Source organism: Nesoenas mayeri (genome assembly GCF_963082525.1).
Source record: "Nesoenas mayeri genome assembly, chromosome: 5".
Classification (NCBI taxonomy): domain Eukaryota; kingdom Metazoa; phylum Chordata; class Aves; order Columbiformes; family Columbidae; genus Nesoenas; species Nesoenas mayeri.
The window spans coordinates 58,840,160-58,863,123 of NC_137548.1; the positions used below are offsets into that span (position 1 = coordinate 58,840,160).

General features: G+C 38.8%; 1 protein-coding gene across 2 annotated transcripts in view; it reads right to left on the reverse strand.

The window, feature by feature from the left end:
- The window catches only part of GALNT18 (polypeptide N-acetylgalactosaminyltransferase 18), a gene marked incomplete at both ends in the record, with an annotated part of 236,302 nt that overhangs the window by 25,086 nt on the left and 188,252 nt on the right, over positions 1–22,964 (reverse strand). For both annotated transcript variants that reach the window (XM_080345458.1, XM_080345457.1), the window contains one exon: positions 20,848–20,943. In XM_080345458.1, the coding sequence (XP_080201584.1) occupies positions 20,848–20,943 (96 nt within the window). The remainder of the gene's footprint in view (positions 1–20,847; positions 20,944–22,964) is intronic.

Genomic DNA, 22,964 nt, shown 5'->3' on the forward strand with positions numbered 1-22,964 from the left:
ACTTTTCTTTGTGGATTCCTACAGAATCTTTTTTCTTTCTTACCCTATTTTCTTCTTCAACACATACTGCCCTACGAACAAACTCAGCCTCATCCCCATGTGCTGCTGCACTGGTCCATACTGTACACCAGAGCTGACTCCTCCTGGCCAAATGAAGATCTGAGCTAGTTCACTGCCATCAGCATAGGAGCATTTGGTAGCTCAGCATCAACAGGTTTTAAAGCAGATTTCTACCTTTTCACAGCTACTCCCAAGTGCTTCACATTACTATGGGCATAGTCACATCCAGGTAATCATGTGCTTAGACAACGCACATCATCTTGAACCTCTTCCAAAGTCATCAAATCTTGTTATTCAGCCTTTTTATTTTTTTCCCTGCAAAACATCTCTACAATACAGCTTCTCCACTCAAACTTGGCCCTTGCTGGGACACCCCTGCCCCCTTCAAATCCATCCTGAATGCTTCTGAAAACTTGGGTTTCAGGTTGCTTTCCGGGAGGGCAATATCCTTCCACTTTGTTTTCCATGCTGCACAAACTGCTTGTCTTCATTTTCAAAGCCCTTCTTACCCCTCTCCTCCTTTTACTTACCAGCCTAGCAAGTATCACTAGGTTATTGTCCAGCTCCTAGTTAGATCAGGATGCTTGGCCTTCACTGCTCATGTTTTCAAGCAAATATTCCTGGAAGCCAGGAGAAGTAATGCTGGCATCTTCTTAGGAACTATCTTCCTCTGTACATTCCACACAATCTCCCTTTTGCCCAGATTTAAAACAAAACAAACCAACCAACCAAACAAAAAACCACCAACCAACAGACCCAAAACAAACAAACAAACCCCAGTAATTTTGGTGACGTATCAAGAGCATTACCCAAGAATGCTCTGCCAGTACCTCACAGCATTCCCTTCTGTCTGTCACAATCTCCTGTTCCTAATACTCTATTTGTAAGCTTCAGCTCTTCAAGTCAAGGGCATGCTTTTTATGAGGCTGTAGAACACTTAATATAATACATTTCTGGGTCATTATGGGGATGCCTAGAACAACAGTAGTAAGCATAACAAGTAAAAAATGCAGTGCCAGGGCTGAGTCAGGTAGCTTACCACTTCTCAGATAAAATGTGGTTTTCCTAGTGGTATAACCTGCCGAATGTTTAATCCTGTATGGTAGTAAGCAATGCCTATGGATACAGAGGTCCCGAATTCCTCTTGGCTTCCACAAGTGCTGTGAACTTTTGGCATTTTGTGAAGGGGACAAAGTAAGGTAGTTACACATACAACTTGAGCAGAATTCCCAGCTCCCTGCAGATATTACTTAAGCCCTGTGCCCGCTGGCTCTCCAGGCTCTGCTGTCAGCAATCACAAATATCTCTCTCATTTTGGATGATCCTGATCTCACCCTTTCTTCTTAGGATCATGCATACATTTGATATAAGGTTTCCAGAGGTACCACATTGACACCAGCAATATGCAAGTACAAGAAAAATTGTCTAAAAATTACTTATTTTGGTGCTGAAGATAATCAAATACAAACATTAAAACGTCTACATGAAAGTGAGGCATTGTGTACAACGTAGAAAAATAAAAGGGCAGCACGTTTCAACCTAAGCTGGTTAGTGAAAGTCTGATTATCCTGTGTTTGTTTAGGCTACCAGCAGGGACACACTTGTTTTTCCTCACAAATCAAAACACCCACAAGCGTTCATCAGTCAAACTGAAGTTTATAAAGTGACCTTCTTGCAAGCTCCTTTGAGAGAAGAACAAATTGAAATGCAAAAGCAAATAAAAAGTCTCAGCAAATCTAGTGGTTTTTTAGTCAGCTTCTATTATACAATGTGCAAAGGAGTAAATCCCATAGCAAGAAGAAAGAGGCTTGATTCATCACAGCAAACCTAAAATAAGTCTGATGTAATTCCACTGAAATCAAGTGAACTGTCAGGTCCAAGAGAGTCTTTCTCCCTATGTGATAAAGTTTAAAGATTATAAATAACAAGCAGCATCAATGCCCTGATCTAAATGAAAACATATACTGATTTTATTCTGCAAAGGCTTCAGTCGGAACACAAGTGGAGCATGTCGTCGAGACTGAGGTGAAGCTGGAACCTAAAGATGCTGTAGGATTCAGAGAGTGTAAACCAGTGAAAGGTGCTTCACGCTGAGACATTTAAAATCGCCCCAGATTCTATGGGAAGGTGGCTACCTGTCATTCCGTTCTGTCTAAGCTAGCAAGCCAAGCTATAAAGAACCCAACTAGAGACTTAAGTTACAACGGACTGAATATGCTGAAATGAATGTACAAATGACACATACAATCTAATTACAGATCAGGCAAATACTATATATGGCCTACTTTCATCCTCAGTAGCATGAAATCTCTGCCAGGTTTAGTAGCCATACATTTAGTATTTAAAAACACCAGTGACATATTGTCATGATATGAATAAAATTTCAGACATCTGATGTCTATGCTGTGATTTCCTTTTCTTTAAATGACTTATGTGACTTAACACCAGTATATTAATGGAGGATGAGTTAGTCTGAACACTGATGATGGAGACATGACTGATAACCACCAAAGCAAACAAAGAGCAGAGAGCACCCGTACCATTTTTTGTTGGTTATTTCTGTCACCGACAGTTGAGCTTTTCTCTTTTTATAAAAGGTCAAAGTGTCATTTACACTCCAAGTTTGTGCTAATTGCTTGAACCAATGGGGACCTTTGGTCTGGTTATTCAGCGGACAGGGGTGAGAGGTGCAGACTGGTGGAGGCCTCAGTCCCCTGGAGAACAAAGCAAAGTTACTTTGTTCCCACCCTGGCAAGGTCAGTAGTATTTCCCCTCTTAAGCCAGCCCATGAAGCTGGAGAATTTCTGGTATTTATAATGGACAGCATCAAAACCAAAGCAAATCCTTAAATACACTAGCCTGCAAAAAGTAAAACCATTACTCCTTAGCTGTACAGGATCTATTTCAAGTGACAAAGTCTATCCCTTCAACTGATTTCTTTCTGTCTTTATTGTTGGTCTCTCTGCAGAGACTGACAGAAGCTCAAGAAATTTTATCCAACTCAACTGTATCCTAAAAGAAAATCTATCTCCTGAGACATTCTTAAGCCTTCCAAGGCATGTGGAGAAACTTAAGCACCTTAATAGAAATGGCACTTTTCCTGGCCACCAAATGTCTTGAAGTAGTGGCCCCACTGTTTGCAAGGTGACAGCAAATGACACTCAGAGCAAGAAGTCAACATCTGGAATCTAAATGAAGAGTCTGCATACTATGGCCTCATGTAAAAACTGTAGCTTTAATCCTGCCTGTATTCATGAATAAATTGCAAAGTTCACAAAGCTCTGCAAAGAATCGAAACATGTCTCAGGCTGGAATACTGTGCCCATGTCCCAAAGATTCCTGCTTTCTTCTCCTCTTCTGGTATCCAAGAAAAGGGAAAAGAAAAAGCATCATCTGATACATTTTGACCACTGAATGTAATTTTTGTGCTAACAACATTTTTAAAGGAAAAGTAGAAACTAGGAAGGATATTAGAAGGAACCATACACAAAGATTTCTTACCATAAGTATTTAAGTTTTAAAAAAAGACTTTCCAAACTAGGCACAAAGAAATAAATAGAGCTGTTTAGAAAGCAGAAAATTGCGTTCATGTCAAGCAGGACATTAATGCCAATCCAACTGTCCTGGCTGTGTGGGAAGCCTTACTGTCCTTGGCCGAGTGAGCTGCATTTCTCCTATGACTAACACCACCGCCAGCTTCATATTGTGCCCCTTGCACAAATCAGGCTGTAAACCTTGGCAAGAAATGAAACGGTAAATACGGTGATCTGCAAAGGCACATTGCTTAACTGCGCAAACGGTACGATGCCTCCCCCCTGTATTCATTCATTAGGGCTTGATTTCTGGGGCCTTCAGTCACTCTGCGAAAACTCGCGTATATACTGAGGTCTTACAAGTACCCACAGGCCAAGTAAAAGAGGCTCAGCTTTTCTGAGTAACAGCTTATCAGGTAGATGAGGCAGCAAAATAAAATCAACAGCTTCAAAAAAAGGTTCTTAAATGACCTTCAAGCACAACAGTGTACAGCTAAAATAGCTACACTAAGCTTCAGGCTGCTGAGGTATCACTGGGCTGCAAGGATAAGCCACCCGCATCACGGAAGGCAGATTATGTCACAGCTTTTCCTTGCATTTTCTGCCTTTCTTAGGAGCCTTTATTTTACTGTCTGAAGTAGATTATCCCGTAATGGTACTGACATGATGAAAGAGGCAATTCCGCACTCGTATCCTGTGCTTTCCACAACTGGGCTGTCGTGACCACAAAGCAGGTGTGATCCTCCGAACCAGCAGCTCTGCCCCGAGACCTGCAGGTACCACGTTGGTACTGCTGCGGGTTTTGGACACCTGGCCATCCTCTGGCCAACACGCGCGGGCCTCACGCTGCCTCAGGGCAGCCTGCTTACCTCTGCTTACATAATATTACTATGAAACAGTAATAATAATGGACAATAATATTCTATATTATTCCATATATATAATGGACTATTATATACATTATATAATAATTATTATTAATAAGATCATTACATGGCAATACCTACTTCACTGAGTGGGTTTCTCTGTATTGTACATATTATATTGGCTTGTGAAATTAATTAAGTGTAGCAAAACCACAAAAGAGCAGGGCTAAGTTTAACACAAAGTCACATTAACTGTACACATTTTTTCCCCTAAACAAAAGCAGATTGGAGTAAAACATCATATTTTCAAACTGCTGGTCAACATCCTTCTTTGGTACCCATCTGGAGGACAGAATTACAACCAACTACAAGTTATTCCCTTTGGCATGATCCCTTCTGAAAACACTGTTGTTATCCTCATAAGCAGAATCACAGGGGAGCAATTTGCCAGAGAACCCCCAGTACAACTCACTCTGTGACTTGCACTTGTCAGATTCATGGTAGGAAAGAAACTTGGAGAGCTAAAAATTACACTACCAACTTCTCAGAAATTCCAAAGAAATCTCATTGTCTGCTTCAAGCCAACAGAGCCCTTTCCTTGTGCACTGAACCACATCGGCCCCAAAAGCAGGTACCAGAATATTTGATTCCTGCAACATTCAAAGAACAACTTAGGAGATGAATGGGAAGCTGAGGTGACAGGCTGCATCCTCATCTGAGATGCTGCATCACACTGATGTACCTGATCTCGATGCGGTGTTGAGCACAATCTGACCTGTTAAGATCTGACTGTAGAGATTTATTATAATTTTGTGCTCATAGTCACTGAAAGGAAGAAAAATGTTTTGAAGACCAGGCAGAAATACAATCTGAGTCCATGTGGACCTATCTGGTTTTGCATCAAAGAAAAGTGAAAGCAACATATTCCCATCACTGATCCAGCTTTCCAGCTTTTAGTTTACAAATCTGGAGAAAAAGTTCTTCCATTTTGTAAGATTAGAACTTCATGCATACAGAACTGCTCCTAAGCAGCCTTTTCACATACATCAGTGTAGGTTTTTCACTTAGCTGTTCTACGTTTGAGGAGGAGAGGTCAAATTATTATGTCTCTCCCTAAGCATCCCTTCATAAGCATTCCTGAATCTCCTGCACGTAGCCTGTTTTTGCAAGGGAATCCTTTTAACTAATTAGCATTTCTTACATGACTTACATCCTTTTGCATTTGTGATACAAAATGTTTCCCATTCACAGGGGTACTGTTCTTTATTTACATTATTTTGATGCTTGCTTCCCCCGACAATCAACTTCATACTAATGAAGTCAAACTTCCTCAGATTTCATTATCTTGAAATATATACACAAAGTGATCTTCCCTCTCTTAATAAAACCATTACTGACCTTACATTCTCTATGGCATGCTGGGCACTGGATTTGGTCTCTTGGTTGCAAAAAATATCTTGACTTGTCTAAAGCTGCTCTGCATTTAAAGCCTAATCCACATTTCATGGATGTTGGCCAGACAGTGTTTCATTAGGCATGACTGAAATCCTTGGGCCAGCCTACTGAAATCAGAGCTTTAGTCATTGTCCCGTTGTTAGCCTAAAGCGCTCTGAATTTATCCTTCACTATCAGCAGGAAGGCCTCATCCCAACTGTTGTATTTAGTATGGAATCACAGCTGCTACTGGTTTGCAATGAGTATAACACCATTTTATGGGTCACTCAATTTGGTTAAAGTTACCTTATAACCTTACTTTTCAGTGTTCTCACTTGAAAGAGCTAAAAACAGGGGTCAGAAATATTAGAGTTTCTTTTATATAGTCCAGTTCTTGGGGAACTTGATGGTTACGTGAGACCATGGAACTTTTTTACCCTATAGGAACTTTTCTTCAGCCTTGGCCAGACACAGTCCTTGGCTTGGAGTTACCAAATTTGTGAAGAGACAGAATTATTTAAACGCCACTTATATTTGCCCATACAGGGGACTCTTCCCTTGCCCAAGATGAGCTGGGTTTCATTTGCTTTATATGGACAGAATAGGAGAAGAAGGTACCATGAGGTATCCTCCTTGGTGACTTGCTCTAGCTGATCTTGTTTGAGCAGGGGCGTTGGACTAGATGCTCTCCAGACCTGCCTTCAAACCTCAACCATCCCGTCTCCCATTAGCACAAGACTGCAAATAGGTGGATAGCAACAAAGTTGTAGGAACAGGAAGAATTACAGGAGGTAGCGTTTGCCTGATTAACAAAAGAGTTAATCAGCATTGATTTTTATAAGTTTGAAGAGCACCAAGGAAGTCAAAGAGAAACAAACATCAAACCTGCCACAGTTCTTGCAGGTGTTACGTTTTTCCTTTTAGTGACCGTAACTACATACGTAGTTACTTCTCGGGTAGTATTTCTCAAAAGATGGTATTCCTTCAAATTATTCACGTGCAGTTATGAATGGAGTCTGCATTGGGCAGATTTAACTTTATGTGGAAACCAGCTTCGTAGGGTATTAAAAATATATTTGGAAGCCAGAAACAGGCATTTTGCAGCAAACAGTTAATTATTCAGCATGGCTCCTGTTGAAAGTGGGAGATAAGGTACTTCAGAGTATTAACCACGTATGTCACACATCTGGCAGAATAACATTTAGCTCACTTGATAGTTCATACTTAAATGTGTTTTGAGTGCTCAGGAAGGTCCCAATTCTCACAGTCCATCGTTCTGCAAACATATACAATTGCTCCTCTTACTTATCATATTGAGTTAAAAAATGCAATCTGGGAAGAAAGCAATCTGATTGCTCCAGAAATTCTTAAACCTCCCAGATTCATAGTTGCTAACAAGAAAGGTTAAACTTCATGAGATGTTTAAATCAATCCAGTAGGTGAAAGGACTTAGTGTCACGACTACATTGGACACAAATAAAAAAAAACATGATTAGTCAGTCATTGTCATAATTCTACTCAACAAGACTAAGTATTTATATGATGCTTAACACTGACATCACACAACATTTTGAAATCAGTTGGTACCCACTATATGCCTATTTGGTGAAAAAGCTGAGCAGGCACATTATAACAAAAAGCCTTTTCATCACATTGTGCTACACTAACTCAACAGTACTTCATAATTTCTATTTGAACAATGGGAGATTTCCTCATTTAAACACATTCACGGAAAAATGAAAAATTTAAGGATCTGGTTCTGTGTTAATATAAAATAGAAGACTAAAACCCCAAACCGAGCTGAAATTCACAGCTCTGATTGACCATCATTGGTACAATCTCCTTCTTACGGTTCTGTTCCTGCCCTTTACTCACAGACCTCCACACAAAATGCAAAGCAGCATGATCTATACATTTTCAGGTTTAATGTGGTTTCCTCCTGTTTTTTATTTAAATGTCATGTTATTTTAACAAAACTTGTGAATCCATAAGCTGTATGTACTGCTATTTTTTTTCTTGCCAAACTGATGCCATTAGTGAGTGAGTCAGTGTGGACCTCACACTTTTAGGGTTAATTTCAGAGTTTGAAAGCACTCAAAATAAATGCTGAAATGGAATACGCATACTGAATAAATCACATCTTTAACTTAGCAAGAGCAACAAAGCTCGAATGTTCGCAATCAGTGCACTTCCCTGCTAAACAAACACAAAGTTAATATTGTAGTAACAATGACTTAAATGTATTCATCAGCTTTTCCACTTGATTGCTCTAAGCCTTTGCGGACAGCCAGCTGAGCAGAGAGGCTTGGCATAACAGAGCTATCCCTGAATGATTTGTTTAGTCACACTTTAAGAAAAAAAGAAGGCAGCAAATGATTCAAGAAATTTAGCAAGTATTTGTAAAGCTATAAGGTTCTTTACCTTACAAAAACTCATTAAAAAAATACCAATTTCTTTAAAGGCGCACAATTATTCTTCTACTGTGACAGTGTCATTCCTGCACATTCTAAATTGAATCAAAATTCAAAGAAGTACTTGCTGTGATTGCCACTTGGCTGACACGTCAGTAGATTTAAGAGCCAAAGAGGACTGGTAGTATTTTTACTTTGATCTTCCATATGCCATGGGCGATATACTTCCACCTGCTTACCTCTAAGTCCAATAACTTGTATCTCATTAAGTGAGAGTTTCAGAAATTGTCTGAGCTTTGATGACTTCAGCAGTTACTGTCACTGCTGCTTATGATGACTGGACATCTGCTCTGATATGGATATGTACCTTATTCCTTATTTGGATCCAGATGGCTTTAATTTCTAGCCGTTGGTTCTTCAAACAATGCTAAAGTCAAGTCTCTAGTATCCCATACTTTCTTCTGAGGAAAATACCTCTACTCTGTAAATATAACCAGGTTTAGACTGAACTCGACTCTTGCTAAGAGCTGGCTTGGTTGCTGATTTCAAATAAATTATCTGACAAAAATAGCTCATTTCTTGGCTTACCAATCAATTATTTTTTTTTTTCCCAGAGCTACTCATAAATATTCAATCAAGATCTTATGTGAACAAATCATTTCAATGTTCTCTCTGCTTCCTGATTGGACAAATGAGAGTTAATGAACAGGAGAAAAAAAAAATCCTGTATTCACAGAAAGACACTCTGGACACAATCATCCCATAAACATGTCCACAAATAACCCTGCGCTGCCAGTGGTGAACAATACTGGAGAGAAACCAACCTGACACTGAATTGCTGATCAGAATTTGAATGAATGCTGTGAAATTAATATGGCTCGTGTAATTACAGAGGGAGTTGAATATGCTTTCATGGGTACTGAATTTGGTCTGTGAATTCTAAATGAAGCAGTGGATTACTTCAATTAATGGAATGACATAATAAAATTATCAATAAAACTAAAGAAATTATAAAGTGAATCCCCCATGTACTGTATTAACTACCTTCACTAACAGTTAATCACATACCGTCGAGAACTTGAGAAGCAAAAATCTGACCTTCAAAACTTCAACTCTGGGGAAGTAACAAATGAGACACTATAATATCAGTCAAAAGAATGTTTGCATTGACAACCACCTGACAATTACTACAACGTCAGTGCTGTACATGTTTTACAATAACTATGTTGGGTTTATGCTGCATTTATATTGTAAGCGACAATTGGATTTAAAAACTGTGGATTGAAATGCCGATTTGCAATGAGAAGAGACATCTTTAAAATATGGTAACTCTAGTAATTGCTATATAATATGCAACTCCGATCTATTTCAAATTAATGTGCTTACAAAATAGGAAATGCTTAAATAGTATTAGATTATGAGACACTTCAGGTACCCAACACAGCTGCTTTATTTCTCCAAACGCATTAATTAAAAACATTTTCAACTTAGCAAAGGAAAACCCTGTCCATCTTTTTTGATTGTACTATACACTTTTGAGATCCAACTCAGCTGAAGTATGGAAGTTTTTATACCTGTTCCATCTGGTAGAGTAAGATTGTTAATAGAAAATGGGAAGTTAATTTCAGTTTAAAAAAACCATTAAAGTAGCGTTTGGAATATTGGGGTACTGTAAGTGGCCTCAGGATAGCCTCTTAATAGGTTTTTGTTAAGGAAAAATAAAAAAAATACATGGACATTTGTGAAATGATGAAGACATAACCGAATAAAGTGGAGCTCACTTTTCCCCGTCACCGATGCTGAGCTCGAGCCATCCTCCTTTCCAAAGCCACATGGTCCCTGTGCACAGCGGCTCCAGTACCCAGGTGAGGAACCAGCACCCATCGCTCCATACCCATAGTGCCCATTTGCGAAGCGCTCGGTGACATCCCTGAGTTGGCTCCCAGACCAGGGCACTGCCCAACCACTGCAGAAGTCGGCAGCAGCCACAGGACCGCACCATACGGTGTATTTTGGGGCTGTTCACCCACAGCCCTTTGGCACAGCTCACTGGGTGTGTGTAACAGGCTGTTGTAAGCCCACGCTCCTGAACGGAACCAAATATGGAAGGTGGTGTTACCTTTAATCAGCTTAGTGTTCAACGCAAAAAGCACAGAGTCTGAAGCCCAAATCTAGTGCCAGGCTTATTAGAAGCTCAGCAATATTTCACCTTTCACTTTTCAAATATTTTGAGGTTTTGACTTGTTGAAATCCTTTTGGCCAAAACTATCCATAAAAAAAATTACTTACTATAACACGACAAAAAAAATTGCCTGGAAATGTATGTGCATCTTTATTTCCCAGATTAGGACTGTTTTGAACTATTGCATAATATTCAGGCTAGCAACACTAATCTCTTCTAAACTGAAACACTACATGAGAGCTTGAAATGCTCTGATAATTTCAAATTCTTAGACGCTGCATTTGCTCACAATGGTTTGTTTCAATTGCATTTTCAACGCAGTTTTTTTACAATAGATATTCTGGGCAAATGGCCTTAAAGATGTAAACTAGGGAGAAGAGTTTTTACAGTGACCATCATGAGCTCAGTAACCATGATTTGAATCTTATGAAATCGGGGGCGGGAGGGGGGGAAAGTCAAAAGAAGACATGAACTTTAAATAGCCTGAAGGCCAAATTCCTTGATATGCCACTGACCCTCTTTTCTGGTATCAGCCTCACCTATTTAATGAAATGCTGAATAAATGGTTTCCAGTCAAACTATAGAGATGGCAGGTATGTGTTCCTCTCCTCCTATATCAATAACAGACATATCGACAGTGGACACGATAACCAGGGGAAGATGAAAATGATCATAGAATTGTTTTGGTTGGAAAAGACTTTGAAGATCATTGAGTCCAACCATATGATGCTGAAGTAGGATTTAGTCATTTAGAAAGGCAACAAAACTTAAGATGAAGAGGATAACCCAAGGGCTGAGAGGTAAGTAAAAAATTTAAGCAATAAAGAAAATATGCAAGGTAATGATAACCTGATACACAAAACATGAAGTCAAAATATTAATAGTTCATAAATTATTAAAAACAATTCCATGAAGAACTTTCTGTAATGTGCAGCAAAATCAAGTAACCAATTTTTCTTAAAAAAACCCAACCAACGAACCAACAACGTGAAAAATCGCAGATGACAGCTAAGTTTATCAAGTTTAGATAACTTACATCAGAATTTCAGAGTTGTTGCTAGCTGAACTTTCTATTAGGTCCATGGAAATCCTGCTTTACTAGGCAAAAGCTTTCTAACAATGTTTTTGAAAGCACTTGCAGAGTGCCCTTCTGACGTTACTTCTGATCAGCATTTGCAATCTTTGCTTCCATTAAAGGTCAACTTATGCTTCTCTATCTTTTCAGCACATCTTGTAATGTACATAAAATTGTACTAGTATCTCTTCTATAAAATATTAAATAGTACAGCTACCTTAAAAGAACTCTTATCCATTCCCCTTTAATTTACAAGAAAGGATGATTGAGCAGATACGACGTATTACAGACAACTGCTTTTATTGCTGTTATGTTTTGTGGTCAGGGGTTATATTTGCTTTTTTAAACACACCTCACTGTGGCACTGGTCAAGTTACCTTTGATTCTTCCTCTGCATCTGTCTGCATAAAACAAGCAGCCATTTCTCAGTCAGAAAAATGCTTAACGATTAGCCAATATTAATTTTAAAAGACCTTTGTTTTCTTAGAGCCTTCTTGGCTCTAAGTTTTAAGTCATTCAAGTTCTTAGTGTTCTTCCTTCTTGTCCTAAATATTCATAGCACTCAAAAGAACTGAACTTCTTGAATTCTTGCTTTTTAACTTCAACTCAGGTCCTGGAACCTGAACGTCAAAACTACTGCTTCAGCAAGATCACTGGTTTCAGCTTACAGTATTATAGTATTTTCCTTCTTCATTATTCACACTGACCGTCAGCAGTGATCCTGTATACTAGGCAAGAATACAGATTTCAAAAGCATCTATAATATTTGTAAGTCTTTTAATTCTAGGCCATCCTATTGAAACAAATAAAAAATTTACTTGAAACAAAACCATTTCTCCAAGAGTACATAAATGCTATATACTCCCAAATGAGAAAATCAATGTTACTCTTCGGAAAAAAATGATTGCTTCTCAACTATTTCATTTCACTGTGGTTGGAGTTTCAATTCCAATGATCAGTTCTGTCAGTTCTCACAGGCATACACATTTTTACAATACGTAGTTTCAAACACAAAAATAAATAAGCAGCAATGCCCATTCCGTTATTTCCAAACAGAGGGATGCATTAAATATTTCCTCTGATCCAGAGCAGTGCAGTTCTACAGCTTTTTCTTTGCTTTTGTTTTTAACCAGTGAAGTAGAACACACAGGTCTGAAACCTAAAGGAGGATCCCTTGTGCTCATTCAATTCAATTGTCTTTTACCCTGTCAACAGAGAATGACGTTCATTACGTCTGATACTTTCAGAAAACGAAGAGACAGGTTAGTCTCTGCTCCTACGGTCATAAATACCTATGGCCAATTGAAAAATACAGCCTACAAATCACCCACCAGTCCATGATCAGACAATGGACCTACTGATCAGATCCACACTTGTAGTTCACAAGCTATAATAATAATAATTGAACACCATGGATCTTCACCTGTGAGTGAATACCTCCCTTCAGTTTAAGAGAATTTTTCCTACCAGGAAATAGATAGTGAATTTGAATGAGGTAAGCAATACAGAAGAATGGATAACTAGTCATATTATCTGTACCAAAAAAAAGCTGCTTGAATCAAACCACTGCAAGTGCAGAAATAATTTAATCATGGCAAATGGTTCAGTACAAAATTTGCTCCAAAACTAGATATCAGATTGACAGATTCTCTCTCTGAAACTTTGCACTAAAGTAAATAATAAGAATTTAGCCAGAATCAAACTTCTGGAAAAAGATTAGAAAATAATATAATATACAATGTGAAATTATATATTACTGCTTTCAACCACAACACATCTCCAAGAAGAAAGTGTTGCAATGTCTGTGCTAGGCCAAGGATGGACTGGTTGGTTTTGGAAAACTTGGAAACATCTCTGTATCTCCCTGGTGCACCTGTCATATATTCTGAAGAGGCTGCAGCTTGGAAAAAGTGTTCACTGGTCTTAGCTTCTCAGGCATAAATCAGAACAACTGTCTATTTTGAAACAGATAGCAAAAAGTTAACACCAGATTTTGCTTCTATTGCCAATTAGGTCACAGTTTCTATTTACTATGACCAAATCAGGATTTATACACTGAAATAAATGAATAGAAACATAAATAGCTTCAATAAACTACTCAGCAGGGATGTCTTACGTAAGACATTAATTGCCATAGCAAGCAGGCCCTTTAAAGAATATGTTCAAAATAAAAATTAGAATTCATTAACGCTAATAACCATCCTTCCTAGGCAGTTTCACTAACTCTCTGTTTTCTATTACCTGGACTTTTACTGAACTGAGCAACCTAGATTTAAAAAACAAACAAACAAAGGGGCAGCTATTCTGGTTCCAGAAGCATTTACTGTGGACATAAATACCCTTGTTCCCAGAAAGCGTGTTGTATGTACCTGAAGTTAGTGCTAGGTGCAATGCTTGGATCACTCCACAAGCCTTAGTGAAAAAGGCTGAGGAAACCACTGAGCCTGACTGTGCTTTGGGAGACACAGGGAAGCACGATGTGCTTGTCTTGGCTGTACGAAGCCAGGAGAACTCCTCTCTATGCTCTACTGTGTGGCTTTTCACTGCTAAGTATCTAGACCAAGACATAATTGCAGATTTTGTACAGCTCAGTGTCTCTACAGCACTCTGTATATGTCTGCATCCATCGTATAATTACCATAAAGCAGGTAATTGCTAACTTCACACCAATGTGTTAGCAGGTCCTCAGAAAGAAATAGTATTACACAGAGCAGATGTCAGATCACACTTATACACAGATGTCGAATATGTCTGTTTACCTTGAAGACAAACATGAACCACAACTCTGAGTTTGCATGACTGACAGCTGTTAAAACAGCTGCTGTGCTTCTTTTTCGTGCATAAAAAAGCCTGACAATGTTTACTGTAGATATCTCCAGGGCAGTGATTTTTCAAGTTTGAAGGGTCAGTCACTGATCCACATCAGCAGGTTTTGTTCTGGTTTTCCTTATTCCCTGACGCCCACTGAAAGACGCCAATATCAGCGGCTGCTGGGTGTGAGACCTTCTGTTCAACTATTTTCTTGTACAGAGCTTCAGTTTGCAAAGCTTATGTATTTTACACACACAGCTAAGAACAGGGTCCTACTTCTAAATTACAAAAGACGTCTTTTCTGAAATTTGTGTATTTCATAGTAGTTTCTTAGAATGCTGTATTTTTGGCCTAGAATAATTACAGTTTCACTAAATAAAACTTAAGTTTTATTTTTGGCTGCAGGATAAGAAGAATGTGTATTCATCCACAAGCCAGCTCAGGATCTGAGTTATCACAGCTATATGCTGCTCTTAAAATTCTGGAACTCCTTTACCTAAACCCTTTCAGGACAGTAGCATTGTGGTGCTGTCAGCAGTGGTGTTAACGCTGTCAAGAAAAAGCAGCTGTGGTATTCAGTATTTCCATTATTACTTTTTTTAAAGCAAAAGGAAAGGCACCATGGAAAGCCTGACCTGTAGTAACCATTACAATCGCATTTTGTCTATTACTTTCTCCTTATAAAATAGTATATAATGCCTCTTGCTCAGCATACTTCACGTACACAGAAAGCCACTCCTAAGAGGACTCCTGTTTCTGCCTCCAAGTTCCCTTAATGCTCATTCTGACAAATCATGTGTTTCTTCTCCCAGCTTTCCTGGCACCAATGTGAATTATTAGGCACAGGAATCTAAAGAAAATGTTTAATATTGCAACAGACTTATTAAAATCAAGGCTCTATTAAAACTCAGTTTGAGATGTTTGTAATGTCTCAATACCCTGAGGATCACACTAACGTTACTCTAGAGATGTCTAAATTATTAATTTAAAATCAACTGACAAATTTATTTTTTTAAATTTCTCTAAATTCCAAATAAATTTTAATTCTTTTGATAATTATTTCCCGAATGTCTATGAATTGTTCCTTCTCCTGGGTTTTACATATTGGACTAATAACTATATGATGTTTGTGATCAACCCTGTGGTTTTTTACTGGGATATAAATGCCTTCAGTGATAGCCATTTTTAGTCATATATACTTTTGACTACAAATTAACAAATACAGCTGTATGAACAACCACCATGCTAAAAAGTTTAATTGAAGAAAAAAATAGTTTTTACAAAAATATATATGAATAATTTTTAAAAAGGAGTACTCGTGAATCATACGAAGATATTTTAGAAGTTCCTGGGAGTTTTTGTAACTGCTGTTTCCAATACTTCACACACTATGCTTAGCATAGTCAGAGTGTCCCGTGGTGTGAAGCAGCACCACTTCCCTTCACCGCAATAATTCAGACCAGACAGGGCTGTAGTCATTGGTTTCCAAGTGGCAGTTCTGCAATCTCTTGCAAGAATATGGAAGGATATAAACCGGTGTCTCTTCTCACCTGCATTTCTTTCCTAGTAATTCTCCCAATCTAGTCTTCTTACCCTGATCCTCAACTTGAATTCCTCAACATCTAACTGGTTTGTATTGACTTTCACATCCCTGGATAATCTTTGTGGTCCAACTGCTTATAAATTGAGAATATATGAGCCAGAAGCTATTGAGAACAAGGGGACACAGAACTGTCCATTATCCTCTCAATCACAAGCACTTTTCAAGGTAAATCTGTACTTAAAATATCCCTTCATTGACTGATAGTGTTTATTGTACAGTAGTAATAAAGTCTCTAATAATGTGGTGTTTCATTCTCAGCAAAGAATCTTCCAAATTATCACTCAGAAGTAGTTTTAAGGCGAGTGACACACTGTCATCAGTCTGCCTTCAAGATGACAGGCCTGGTCAAAGAGCAGCCTTAACCAACACCGAGCACCCAGGCACAGGCAGTTCCCAGAATTAGGAACAGTCAGGCCTGGGCATGTACTTACTGCAACTACAAGGAACCATCTGTTCCATGTGAAATGGGGACACTGCTGGAAACAGATGTTCTAAAGCCTAAACATACAACTGTAACATTTCTTTAGCAAGTTCAAGAATTAAAATGACACCTTTATCCTTTTCTGCATGAACCACTTTAAAAAAATTAATAATAAAAAAGCAAAAACCCCACCACCAACTTTATGTTTTGGACTGTTTTGCCCATACTGTTCTTCTGTCTTCCCTTGTTTTTTTTTACATTTATCTCCTCTCTGTCTCCCTCACTGTCAAAATTCTCTAATTCCCTCCATCACCACAGTGAAGGGGCTGCTTCCCCACTCTGTCCTGTCAGTCTCTTTGGCTGTTATGCTTTGTCTCTCAGCTGTTCTCATGCAATTAAAGAAACGTGATTTCTACCACCACTGAACAGTGTAGTACAATCCTATTTTAACTACTGTTGTTCACTGTTTTACCACGTTGCATTTACTATGTTAGCTATTTTAATAGTTTCAGAAGTCAGTTTTGTTCAGCTGTTCTAAGAAGCAGCACAGCAGAAGAGCCTTGATATGACAGGCTAAGACCTACACTAGAAGCCTCTTAGAAACAGTTGACCGTCAGCACACCAAGGGTACCAAAACCACCTTATGGCCTTGCTTCCTGCACATTTAACAGCTGCCCGAAACCCGCGGTGGCTACCACAAGTAGTAGCAGATGCTCAGGTGCGATAGTGATGTTCTTGCTGGCGAGTCCCGGGGGTTACACCAACATAGTGTATGTTGCAGTACAGATGGGAGTAGTAACGACAGCCTTGATCTTGGACAGATAGTGACTGAAGGCAGAAACGGAAGGATGTGATGCTTTGGAAGCAACACGCTCTGGCGGCAGAATCAGGGGAGGATAAGCAATTTAGAAAGTTATGCTGTTCAATTACTACCACTTATAAAGTAATTTTCAACAGAATCTATAGTTATTTGGGCAACATTTTGTAATGAAATTATTCTTACTAAAGAGCAATTCTTCCATTAAATTCATGAGAACACATTGTAGGATGGCTACCCTTTTTTTTTTTTCCCCACTGGTTGCATATGCAATTTGCTCTCCTATCATAACTCTGAAGGGTCCAGCTCCTAGGGACCAGGACAAAATACAGTTACCCTGGGAAGCACTCACTGAAGACAGAAGGAGGGTACGAAGCATACCTAATCACGGATTCTAGTTTCTCAAGTGCCCTCTGTCTTTTCAGGCCAAGCCAAACACCCTGCTGTGAGAAATTATTGCTCAGTAGTAGTATCAGAGGACTAAGGAAATGGACAGATTATGTTCTGATTTTCCACTCCATCCTTCTATTTAACCATATGTATCAGTTTCTGTATTTGTAGAACAGTACTGCAAAATAAACGGTTCTAAAGCACTCAAAGATACTTGCAAGAATGAATGTGCTAATGTTAGTTACAGTAGACATATGGAGTGGATTGCTGAAAGGTTGGGGGATCTGAATCACAGAAATCTTGCCATCACTATGTCTATTTAAAATGAAACTGAAGCTTGGAAGGGAAAATCATTTCTGATCATTTCATTGCAATATTTGAGGATATTTCCTTGCCTTTACTACTGCTTTTAATTATGAAGCTACACATGATGTTCTTGATAGTGTCTGCAAAAAATGGAGCATAGATTTTTAATGTCAGGTAAGCAGTTCCCTTTCTGTTGACTTCAATGATTTCTTTCTTGTATAAAACATGCTAAAAGGAAACAGTAGCCATATGTACAATTCTGAAACAATCATTTGATGTCAAACACCTCATCTAAGACATTTCCTATGCAAAAAAAAAGACAAAAATCCAAAAATATCTGAAAGAGGTTCGGGGCAGGGGGGTGGAGGGGGATGGAAAGAAGTTACCTAGGCTACAGCAGTAACTAAGAACAGCAACTCAAACTGCCTATGAGAGAATGGTTCCTGGCAGCCAGATACATTAACGCACATCTAGATGCAATTGTGCAAAGCCCCCCATGGTGGCAGCTCTAAATCTGTAAATTGCATAGCTAAACCAGTAAAGCTTTGCACCAGAGCTAAGAATGGCATCACCAACCCCTCAGTCTTACAAACAGTCCTGAATCAGGGGACTAATCTTTTTGACTAATCTGTTTTGATAAGGACAAAATAAACCCCTTTATATAGCATCTCTCCAATATCTTTTGTGTTTACTGTCAAGTTCACTAAGATTAAAAGGAATATTTATTCAAAGTTTCCAATATGCTAGAGGAAATGTAAATGGCTGCAGCTCTGCTTAAGCAAGAGATGCAATATGTGCAATGCAAATCTCATAGAACTATGCTGAATAATGTTTGTTAGTGCTTTCCATGTTAATACCATAATCCCTAACACAGAAAGTCATCTCCTCTTTTAAAGAAAGTTCTCACTCACTACCAGGATCTTGCTCATATATGAGCCTTTTTGGAGGTTGTTTTTATCATCCTTAGTTCCAAAATTAAATACATAGTAATAGGAAGGAGACACAACATTGTAATTATGAGAGGAGTTGAATCTTGTCAAGAAAAGTTTCCCTTGTCTCTTTTCCCTCTGTAATTTATTTTCTGTTATCTCATTTATACAGAACTTCAGCTGACACTCAAAGGTAGTTCTTGATCTGGTGAATACTAAACTGTGCTAATTGAAGTGACTTGTGTTGTTGTTTGTCTCCTAATGATAATTACAATTTCTAATTGGAAGGTACAGCCGTGCCTGTAGTGTGTTGTTATCGCAGAAGATGTGCCAGAAGAGAGTTCCGGCGCCCTCCCAGAAGATGAAGAAGAAAAGCTCCTGCTCACGGGTGAATGACACAAACACTGAGGACAAGCTTAAAAGCCTCCTGGAGGCAAACAGTGGTTACCACATAATTATGTGACAAATAAGCCACAGCCCATACAGTGAGCGAGCCTGATGGATGGGATTTTCAGATATTTTTGTCTTCATTATTCATAATTTACTCAAGCATGATGCCATGAGTGCTCAGTATGAAAGTCCCTCAGTGAAGGAAGCCAGGGCAGAACTCGGTTGCAGCATGTGCAGCCTGGCAAGGAAGTACAGAACCTCATCTGCATTTCACCACTCACGTTTCCAGCTCACTATGAGATCCAGGGGCAGAGGACAAGACCACCTTGTTGCTCTGTTTATTTCTGAGGTATTAGGGGTACATTGGCTGTACAGGCAAATCACATAACTGACAATTCACAGAATCACAGACAATCACAGAATGTCAGGGATTGGAAGGGACCTCGAAAGATCACCCAGTCCAATACTCCTGCCAGAGCAGGAACACCCAGATGAGGTTACACAAGAAGGTGTCCAGGCGGGTTTTGAATGTCTCCAGAGTAGGAGACTCCACAACCCCCCTGGGCAGCCTGTTCCAGTGTCTGTCACCCTCACTGAGAAGAAGTTTCTTCTCAAATTTAAGTGGAACCTTTTGTGTTCCAGTTTGAACCCATTACCCCTTGTCCTATCATTGGTTGTCACCGAGAAGAGCCTGGCTCCATCCTCCTGACATTCACGCTTTATATATCTGTAAACATTAATGAGGTCACCCTTCAGTCTTCATGGGTAAAACCACATTCTATAACCTAAGTGGAGCATAATAGGGTCCTTTTGAGAAAATAAATATAAAAGATAGATTAAAAAAAAAAAAAGATTCAACCTGGAGGGATTTTTCAGTTGCTTCTATCACTCCCACAGATACACCCATTTTGTCATTTTTGCTTACGTTACTTTTCAGAGTTAGATAATTTGCGCATATGTCCTTGATAAGCATGTTCTAGACCATGTAATGTTATTTCTCCTGTCAAGATTTGCCTAGAAACACTTTCACCTATGCCCATATACTTTGCCACTTGGAAAGATATAATATCTTAACCCTCTTGTTTGCTAAGTTAATAAATCCAGGACAATAGGACAACAGTAGAGAAAGAAAAAAGGACACTTTAGAAGAAGGGCTTTCACAAGAACAGGGTTTGGAATTTGACATAGCTGTGTATTTCATATTTGTGAAATGAGACAGTAAATATATCAAGTAAAAAAGATGTTGCTTCAGATAATGTATAAATAAACTATGAGTATACATATGTATGTATGTAAAATGTTTTAAAATGCATTGTTTCATTCGTATGACACGCAGTTAAAGATCAGAAATGAAAGCTTTCATCAACAAATCTGGGTCAGTGCTGACTGTCATATTCCTTAAATTCTTTCAAATGAATAAACAAACTTCATTGTCAAAGTGCTAATATACCAGTGGTTCTCAGTTTACAGCAAAAATAATGTTCTAGCTTTCTATAAAAGAGCCACTGAACAGCAGACAGAGGTATTGTAGCAGGAAAACAATGGCAGGTACAGGATGGTTCCTCCTACATAGTCTACTAAGAGCAGCTACAATAAGAGAGCTCATTAGACAAACTCACCTGTGGTGTCATTCCATGGCAGATATACATGATTGGGATATTCTCTGTGTCTGGCCCTTGATCAAGGCACAAATCACTTTTCAGGGAGTTCTGCAGCTAAAATAAACAGAAAGAAAAATAAATCAAGCAAGTCTTACATGAGAAAAAGATGGTGTCATTACTTTTACTTCTTTACAAAAAAATAATATGTACTTGAGCAAGGAAATATGCAAAATCAAAAATACTTGTTGCAATGAAGATATTGAAGAGACAGCACCTGGACTAAATTCTTGGTTGTAGATAATCTAACTGCTGATTTCGGTAACATTTCAGAGAGGATAGATTTCAAAAAGCCTTCAGAGATAGCAATAATTTTTGACATACGTTTTTAAAATAGTAAGTCTAATGTGTCTCTGGTAAATGCTATATACAAAAGACATTTTTTCACTAGTGCAGCTAGCTGAGCAGTATGGATGGAGTTTCAAACACAGGAGAAAGCCCTGTAACTGAACAGCTTTTCAGAATCACTCAGGAGAATCTTCCAATTTCTGGAAATAATTTAAAAAAAAAAATCCTTACTCTTGACACTTAGAGACTTGTGGCCAGTTGGTATGCACTGGCTCCTTGCACTAATCCGGGCTAACCCACATACAGCAACCTATGAACAGAGTGCAAAGCATTTGGCCCTGCTCATCACAAAGCCCTGGGCATTACCTGTGTGATGCTGAGGCAGAATTTTCTGAAAGTGCTAAGTTAATGAGCACAGAGAGCTGGAAGGTCTTTTTGGAGTGGGAGGCCAAAGATGCGGATTGCATACCCATGGTCATGTATAAAGGTGTTCAGTGGTGTCAGATCAGTTCAGAGAACAGGGGAGGATTGTCTGACAGAGGGAGTGAAGGGGTGATGTGGTTTGCAACCATCTGTGACTAACTGAGCAGCCCCATCAGCTGTGTACAGGGGCCTCCCTGGAGGAAAAGAAACGTCATGTTTAGGAAGGAGGTGCAGAAGTGCGTTAGTATATCAGAAGTGTGGACAAGCCACAGACTGAAGCCAGGTACTGAATAAAATCAAAACCATGAAGTCTTCCCTACAAGATTTCCAACTCCAAAACTAACTCTAAATTCAATAATAGACAGGACAAGTCTCAATATTAGAGAAAATCTGCATTAGGTGTTAATACTGGCCGTACTCTTCTAGATGCAAGCCTTGAGAATTAAATAGCTTCCTCTCTTAAAGCTTTTTATTTTGTAGACATAAATGTAATCACAACCATGACTCTAATCATAATCAGGTGATAGATACCACTTTCTATCCAAACCAATGATAAATATCAGTCTTATTAATTCATACCTGGATCCATCACTACCCCTGTCTTTTCAAAACCTCTTCAACAAACTCAAATTTTAGTGCTTGTCCTAGCCCTCCTTTTCCACAACAATCCCCATAAAAAAAGGAAGCAAAAAAATCTGCCCAGATCAACATGAGCATGTAACTTAGCTGAGGGGGCTGACCCAGCAGTCAAACAGATACAGAGACTTTAGAGCCCAAGCTCTAGAAAGAAACATGACCTCAAGCCTAACAGCAGGTGTCCAGTGATCAGGCGCTACAGAAAAAAAGACGAAACACTAGATTCTTTATAATGCCAGTCCTCTTCCTATAAACCTTCAAAACACAAAAATAAAATGAGCTCTTCACATTGAATTTCTCAAACTCTTATCCCAATCACTATTCTAAAATTAACTTGGAATATCTGTAGAAAAATGATCAGTATAGAAAGCCAAGAATGTCACTGGCCTGGTAAATAATAATGCTGTTTCAAAACGTGAGGCACTGACTCTTGAGAACCATTCCTTTCCAAAATCTAGTGGTTTTGTGGCAACCAACAATTAATTTGGATAATGCAGGTTTAGACTACCAAGACATAATCTTAATTACAACCCAATATATAACCAGGTCTCCAATCTCCATGCTGAAAAGTGAAATAACGAGTCAAAAATGCCATTTGCTCCCTTTCAAACTTAACGCCTTATAGAACACAGAGATAAACTAGACTACAGAAATTTTGAATTTCAGAATTGTCCAAAACACGATGCTGAAATCAAGGAGTCAGTCCTTACACTAAATAAAGCAGCTTTTGG